The sequence below is a fragment of the Oryzias melastigma genome, linkage group LG7, assembly GCF_002922805.2.
Source record: "Oryzias melastigma strain HK-1 linkage group LG7, ASM292280v2, whole genome shotgun sequence".
In the NCBI taxonomy this organism is placed as follows: domain Eukaryota; kingdom Metazoa; phylum Chordata; class Actinopteri; order Beloniformes; family Adrianichthyidae; genus Oryzias; species Oryzias melastigma.
The window spans coordinates 22,915,625-22,923,471 of record NC_050518.1 but is presented as its reverse complement, the minus strand read 5'-3'; the positions used below and the strand labels follow the sequence as shown (position 1 = coordinate 22,923,471).

General features: G+C 39.4%; 1 protein-coding gene and 1 long non-coding RNA gene across 2 annotated transcripts in view; both read right to left on the bottom strand.

Annotated features, from left to right (window-relative positions):
* LOC112159421 lies at window positions 1-2,226 on the bottom strand. Its single transcript, XR_002921486.2, has 3 exons — window positions 1,988-2,226; window positions 1,062-1,151; window positions 1-977 (listed from the first exon to the last, which is right to left on the bottom strand). It is a non-coding gene; the product is annotated as an uncharacterized LOC112159421 (long non-coding RNA).
* A 4,665-nt stretch (window positions 2,227-6,891) lies between these two features.
* LOC112159423 overlaps window positions 6,892-7,847 on the bottom strand; it is a 3,159-nt gene continuing 2,203 nt past the window's right edge. Inside the window, exons 5-6 of the mRNA XM_036213025.1 lie at window positions 7,031-7,120; window positions 6,892-6,950 (exon numbers count right to left, since the gene is read on the bottom strand). Coding sequence (XP_036068918.1) covers window positions 6,892-6,950; window positions 7,031-7,120 — 149 coding nt within the window. The remainder of the gene's footprint in view (window positions 6,951-7,030; window positions 7,121-7,847) is intronic.

Sequence of the window (7,847 nt, the reverse complement as noted above, 5' to 3'; positions counted from 1 at the left end):
ACAATTAGATTCTCTTCCATTTTTGTTTTGGATGCCACTTCTTCTGCTGCTGTCAGCAGCAAATACTCAGATGCAGCTCCCTCTAGTGGTTGGAGAGGAAACAACCGTTAAAAGACAACCGGTGTTTACTGGTTGTTGTTGTTCTCCTTTCTGCTTATCCCATCAGGGGTCGCCACAGCGTAACAGCCCCCACTGTTTCGCATCAGTGATATGGCAGAGTGTTTACGCCGGATGCCCTTCCTGATCCAACCCTGTATTTGAAGGGCATAGGGACCCAGTTAGGCAGACCCAATCTGGAGGGAGATCAGTAGAAAATCACAAATATATGAGCCTATTTATGTTAAAAAAAAAAAAAATAAATAAATAAATAAGACGTTTCTGAGTGTAAGTTGCACCCATGGCTAAACTATGAAGAAAACTGTGACTTGTACTCTGGAAAATACGGTAATTGGAGTGGGACTTTACGGGATAGGACGGTTGTCTTTTAAACTGATATGAAGTTTATTCAACTTCCATTATTACAGGAATCAAGTGGAAGACAGAAGAACTGGGACAGAAGACGGGGCTGCATGAGATTAGTTTGTACAATGTACAAAGTCAATTTTGCCTTTCCTGGATTCTTTAGCTACATTCTGTCTCTCATTGTCGAACTAAGTCTTTTAGATAAATTTAAATCCTCTACATGTCTCTAACCATTAAAATAAATCACACAAAATACATTTTTTGCCGTCTTTAATGTATGTTTTTCTGAGTATGGTTTATTTAAAAATCACAGATTTCATCTGTGATATTATTTCCGTTTTATGCTCCAAAGCTGCAATATTATTTTTTGAAAAGCTGTTAAAGCAAGATTAGATGAAGATAAAATTGACTGTGTAGCTTTTGTAAGACTGCAGCAGATAAATATTTTAATATGTTCATCAGTGAAGTTAAGGAGTATCAAGCAGGTCTTCAAAGACTTCTTCTTCATTCTGCTCCTGTGAGAAACACAGAATGGATCATGGAAAAGTCAGAATCAGTCAAAGTCTGTCTGTAAGAGTTTGATGTGTTTGTGTTGTCACCTCATGTTCTGGTCCAGATCCAGACTGATACAGTGATGACTGAGAGTGCTGCTACACCCACAGGAACATAGATGATCCTCCACCAAACACCTTCAAGGACAATCAAACCATTTAATATTCAGCATACAGTAAAAGATATGTGGAAGATTTGGACCATTGACAAACTCAATCGCACTAAGGGCCAAAATCCAAAACACAACTTATGTCACGCGCCGAACAAATTTATCAAACACTCTAAAATTACATTTTAAAACTTTAAAACCGTAACTTTTAACATAGTTATGAACTAGATATATAGCATTACCTGCTATAACGCTAGTGTGAATGGTGTAAGCTGAATTTGGCCGCTGAAAATGCAAGTGGCGATAGCCGAAGATGCTGAAATTGATAGCTAAAATGCTGAAGCTGATGATAGCAAGCTAAAATATTATCTAAATGCCAAATTAGCCTAAAAACAAAAAAAACATCAAAAGAACATAGGTAACCCAACATAGCATGTAGCTGAAAAAAACAGCTAAGCTTCAAAACATCCTAAAAAACTCAAAATCTACATAAAAACATATTTTATGAAATTTATACAACTTAGAAATAAGCGCCAGATAACATGAGGCAGTTAATAATAATAAAATAAAATGATCTAGAGGGCCGGATAGAATTACCCAGAGGGCCATATCCGTCCCCCGGACCTTGACTTTGACACATATGATCTATAGTGAGAACTTTGTCATTAAAACCCACGAAAAAATGTCTTTAGATTTTAAAACACTTAAATAAGCACATAGAAATAAAGAAAAGACAAAGGTTATCTGATTAACAGTGTGTCAATGCATTTAAAAAACACATTAGGTAAGTCAATTATCAAAAGCTAATTATATGCAAAGTAAGAAAAAGTGGTTGTTAATAATTCATTTACTATGTTTTCTTACCCGTTTTAAAGTGGTGTGTGTCTGATGCTGTGGTTGATCTGGATTTAGCTGAAGAAAATGACGACTTCAATGTGGTTGTTGACTCAAAGACTCTTCTTTTAGAGGATGGTTTAAATGTTGATAGATGTTCTGTGGATGTTCTGGATTTAGCTGAAGATGACGGCTTCAATGTGGTTGTTGACTCATACGCTCTTCTTTTAGAGGATGGTTTAAATGTTGGTTTAGGTGTTGATGTCACATCATTTACTAGATGATGAGAAAGTAGAGTTTTGATAAAATAAGTATCATGTGAGGTAAGTGGGACATCTCACATAGATACAAAATCTGTTTCTCACACATTTCTGTAAAACAGTAAATCAATCAGTTCTCATTAAAACTAAGCATTAAAATTTTATGTTTATATATTTAAAAGGCATAAATAAACAGATTGTTGATGTTTACATTTAGTCACAATTGATGTCTGTTTCCATCTCTTGAGTTGGCACAGAAAAACTGAATGTCATATCAAAGCTTCACAACCCTCTAGAGCAACAATGATCTATGAATTTACACAAAACCTGGAACTAAATAGATGTACTACCAATTAAAATGTCCCATATTTACAAACTTAAAATATTAGAAAATAACCTACTGTTTATAACTGTCAGCTCAACCTGAAACTCTGTCTCTTTGTGTCCTGATTTGAACTGTCTGCAGTTGTATCTTCCAGCATCTTCATCTGTGATCTTCTTTATAACCAGAGAACATTTCTCTGTAACTCTCAGTCTGTCTGATTTAGATCCAACATCTTTGAGAATCTTCCTGTCCTCAAACAGGGTAGTTGATGATTTATTTGAGTTACTGTAGATCCAGGTGATCCTGGAACATCCATCACTGAAATCAGTTGCATCTTCACATTTCAAAGTGACTTCATCTCCAACTCTGACAGTCTCCTCTCTGATTCTTTGAGCGTCTACAGTTTAGAGAAAGAGAGAAACACAAACATGTTCAGTTCTGATGAACATCTTAGACTAGATATTTAACATGCATGTTTAAAGAATACACTGAAGTCAATGTGGTTAGCAGCCTGCTCTCATTAGCATGAAGAACACAACAAGTCATGTTCCATGCTTTCAGAAAGGTCATGTTTGAATCTCTGTCATGTTTCTTACCTGTAAATGTGAGCATCCATGTCAGAATCAGAGGGAAGAGAAGTGATGTGAAGTCAAACATTGTTCTCTCCTCTGCTCTTCTCTGTCTCTTCTTCTCTCAGTGTTTTCTGTCACAGACTGAAGAGAACAAGAACTCTTAAGAGAAATACATCAGTTTCCTGTGGTTAGCAGCTCCTCCTTCCAGTCTCTTCAGATGTCTTCTTAACAATATTAAATCTTTCTTTCTAACTGTCAATTTTCTAAATCATAATACTATGAAAGAAAAAAAACAAAATTATGAAAAATATGGTTTCTTTGAAAGACAACACATAATTTTGATGAATGTGTTGGTCAGCCTGTGATGGGCCTCGGGGGTGGAGCAACTTGGCAGTGGCCCCCTCCCATGGTTGCCACATAGAGACGGCCCTCTCCCCACTTGGTTTCAATGGCACCTTAGAAATGTAGACCCTTGTTAGCGGTGCTTTGACATCACTACCAGCAATCAGGAGATGTCCTTTCAATTCCCTACCCCCAAATTTTAACTGCACCTTAGACATGTAGGGCCCCTCGATGGGAGGGTGTTTGGACATCACTGTGAGCCATCAGGAGATGTCCTGTCAATGCCCTACCTGCCAATTTTACCTGCACCCTTTATGCTACAACAACCTACACTCCAACAGACACATACAGTACACAAGGAAGGTGGGACCTCTGATCTTCTCTCCCCTACACCATCCCTGGTGGGTGGAACCAGGTCCTCAGCAACAGCGGGCGTGTCCCTTAGGGGCTGGCCTCCTGGGCCCAGCGACCCTCTCTCCATGCAGGGAGAGGGATCCCTAAGTTCTCTGATAAGACCATGAGCCTGGTATCACACCACATCTGAGCTTGAGGGTGTTTGTGTCCCTGTGGTGCAGGTTCTGGTCCTTGCCCTCCATCACTGGCCTCTCCAAAATTTCAGCAGTGGGTAAGCCTTGTCAGGCTAAATTCAATACACTCTTAGGGGACCCCCAGTTCTCTTGGTTGTTCTCCTCCTGAGTGGGGTGGGCGGCCTCTGTCCTGCTCTCTGCTGGACCTTCCATGGGGATGGTGGGTGGTTGCATGTCCAGCAAATCAACACACAGATTGCACCTGAGTGCCTCTTGTGGTGGACATGTTTTACTTTTACAATTGGGGTTGATCGCAACTCTTCGATTGTGTTAATATAAACCCATTTTGTAATATAAGCTGAACTTTATTCGACTTATATTACAAGACGAGTTTAAGCCGCTCAGGCAAGACGAGAGTGGCGGCGGGGGGGTGGGCTGGTGGTGGTGTCAGATGATAATAAAAGGCCATGAAAGAAGATGAATGTTATACATAAATTACATTACATGTGTTGATGCTTGTACAAACACATACACACCATCACACGGCATTCACGAAACTGTTTACAAGTCTAAAGCATATCTATACAGATTTCCTGCCACACATAACTCCAACCGACACCTTCTCATGCACACAGACATGAATACGTGGGATTATGTGCCAACAAATGAACAAATAAGACTTCCACCATGTCCATGTTCAAAGGGGAGGTCACACCCCTAATCAGTCATGGACTCATGACAATGACCTGGTTCAGATGTGTCCAGCCAATAAGAACATGCCAGAGCAGGGTATATTGAAAAACATGCAGGAAGGTGGTTGTCAAGGACCAGGGTTCCCTACCCCTGCATTACACCCTCAATCTAAAAGTGCCATCAGCAGACTTGAATCAAGATACAGAACTACTAGGACAGTTTGTGACAGACCCACAACTGACCAATCACAACCACGACGGTACCAAAGGACCTATGCACTCACACATTGTTTTACAAATGATACACAAACTGTGGGCTGTTTGTAACATATGAGGGGTACCAGGCCTACTATCCTAAAAAAAAAGTCAAAATACATGATCAATGTTATTAATGCCATGTAGTACATATACTTATTTGTTATGCAGGTGGTGTAGACATTTTCATATTAAAGGTCAATGAGACATTTCCCTTTGTTGTAAACTGCCTCCAATGGTTTTTAGGGGATATTGCAACATTTGGTGCCTCCAGGTTTGCAGCAATGTTGAGATCAGGATGTGGGGCTTAAGTAAAAAGTATTCATACTTTAACACACATGGAGGTTAAGATTAACAAATGTGAATTTAAAGTACTGTAGCTTCCATAAAAATATGATCTATAAGATCTGAATATAATAATCCTCAGATGAACATTTGCTGTGACTCTCATCTGTTGGTTTAATGGAGGCTGATGGGATCATGACCAGAAGAAGAAGACACTTTAACAGTGCTGTAGATCACTGCGTCTCCTTTATTTTCTTTGTCCAGAACCTGAGAGACAAATAACAGAATCAACTGTAGACTTTATCCACAAACATCCACAGTAATGTCATGTCTTTAGCTGATGAGCAGCAACAACACTTTAGACAGACTGATGTTTCAGTGATAACATCCTCACTAAATCATCATTACAGTCTCACAGCTTACCTGCCGTCTGTTGTTGGTGTTCCTGGAGAAGCTGATGGAGGCGTAGGAATCAGCATCTTCTGGAGGAGTCTGCAGGTGAAGACAGTCAGAGGAGGAACAGGAACTTTCTGCTCTGACATTCTCACAGCTGGACCATCATTTTTCTACACGTGTTGATTGTTGATCATGTCCAATATGCAGACAACACTCTAGGAGGTTTGTCTGTCCCTTTCATCCTGAGGTCTGTCGTCAGAATTCATCCCATCCTCCAATAACATTTTTTTCCACATTTTGACCAAGTAATGACATCAGATGGTCACACGTCTGCTGTGTCAGAACTCACAGATACCCTCTGGATCAGATGAACTGTGACCCCAAGACTGGTTGTGAATAAGCAGGTCATTAGGAATGTGGTACAGAAAGCAGGATTGTTTGGTACTAGTGCCACGTCATCAATTTATACCAGACCGATAACTTTCAGTCCTTAATACAGTGCTCGAAAGTCTGAAGTGGCATTGCAGCAGCCCGGACACGGTGATAACTACTTTGTGTCGATGTGGCTTTAAAAACAGAAACAGGCTTTCTCTTCCTCTTTCCTCACTGCTTTTCCCTTCCTACTTCAGCTTGAAGAGGAGAGGCTGCTTACGCCACATAACTCTTTGCTGACAAATGTACAACAACAAATGCACTGTGATGGCAGACACCACAAGCAAAAAGGTCCAAAGTGTGGCTGTATTTTTCCAAAGTGGATGCAGACAGCCAATTCTGTCTCTAATGTAACAAAAACGTGGTTTGTAAGGGTGGCAGCATCAGTAATCTGTCCAAACACAGCGTTGGAATACATCAGACTCAAGTGGAGAGGTGTGCAGCGTTTGACATAAGTAAAACGGCTCTTGTTTCAACTGTTGTGTATGCTAGTAGTACACATGTGGAGCATGCAACTAAAGGGTTGCTTTTCAAAGATAAGTTAAGGAAATTATAATAAAAATGAGGCGTCCCAGCCAGGATTTGAACCAGGAAATTCTCACTGTGACCTGAGGGCTGACCACTACACCACTACTGCATTCAACCACGTTTCATCCACGTTTAATGTATGCCACTCTACCGCCCTCTTGTGGCCTGCTCGGTTTATCACATATACTTTTTCAAGCGCTTATTCACCGGAAATACTAAAAATCAAAACAAGGTAATTTCCGAAACCTGAACATCTTTATAGGTCTCCTTTAAACATGAAACATGAAACAGAGTTTAGATCCACGGCCACAGAGAAGTCATTACAGAAGTTCAAAACTCACCATGTATGCCATGTTTGCCTCAATCTTTGTTTTTCTTTCTGCAGAAACAAAGATTTAAATTCAGAATCAGAAATTCATGTGAAATAATCTTCTGTTTCCATCAGTTGAATGTTCTCACCTTTAATCCTCCTCCATCCCATCAGCATCACAACAACTAGAATGCATGCTGCAACAATTACAGCTGCAGTGATGATCACTGCTGTCATGTCTGGAGCATCAACAGAGAAGAAACAGTTAGAAAAACATACAGCTCTTTTCTCCACAGCATTTCAATGGATGGTCTATATCTGGTAAAGTTAAAGCAGTTGTGTGGATTATGGCCTTCAGAAGCTGCAGCTACAACTTTGTTTATGCAATACTAATAAAAGAATGTTGTTGACAAAAATAATTTAGAGGTAAAATTTAAAACAAATTTAAGCCTTACATTATTTAAAGACTAAAAAGAAACTAGCAGTGAAAGCGTCCCACTTTCTTCTCTCTTGGAATTCATATGTGACATACTTGTATTGGTGAGATGATCCGGTGCAGCTGATGGTTTCAATGTTTGCAGAACTGATTCTGTGGTTGCTGAGGATTCAGCTGCAGATGTAAATGCAGAAGAAAGTTTAAATGTTAGTTTAGTTCTTTTCTGGCAGATCTTGTGTCATTTTCTAAAGGAGAAAGCAGAAGTTTGATGAAACAAGTATCATCTGACGTAATGGAGAAAAACTGTTTTTCAAAAAAACGTCAAAAACGGTTTTGGTTTATGTTTGTCAAAATGACAGAATAATTTTATGTTTAGATTTTTTAAACTAGAAAAGATCAGTAAACAATAGAAGTCTTCATTTTGTCAGTATATCAGTTGCTCTATGTTTCAGTCCCATTTTCACTGATCTAAAGCTTCAAATATTGAAATAAAACTTACCGTTTCTGACGGTCAGTTGTACCTGAAAATC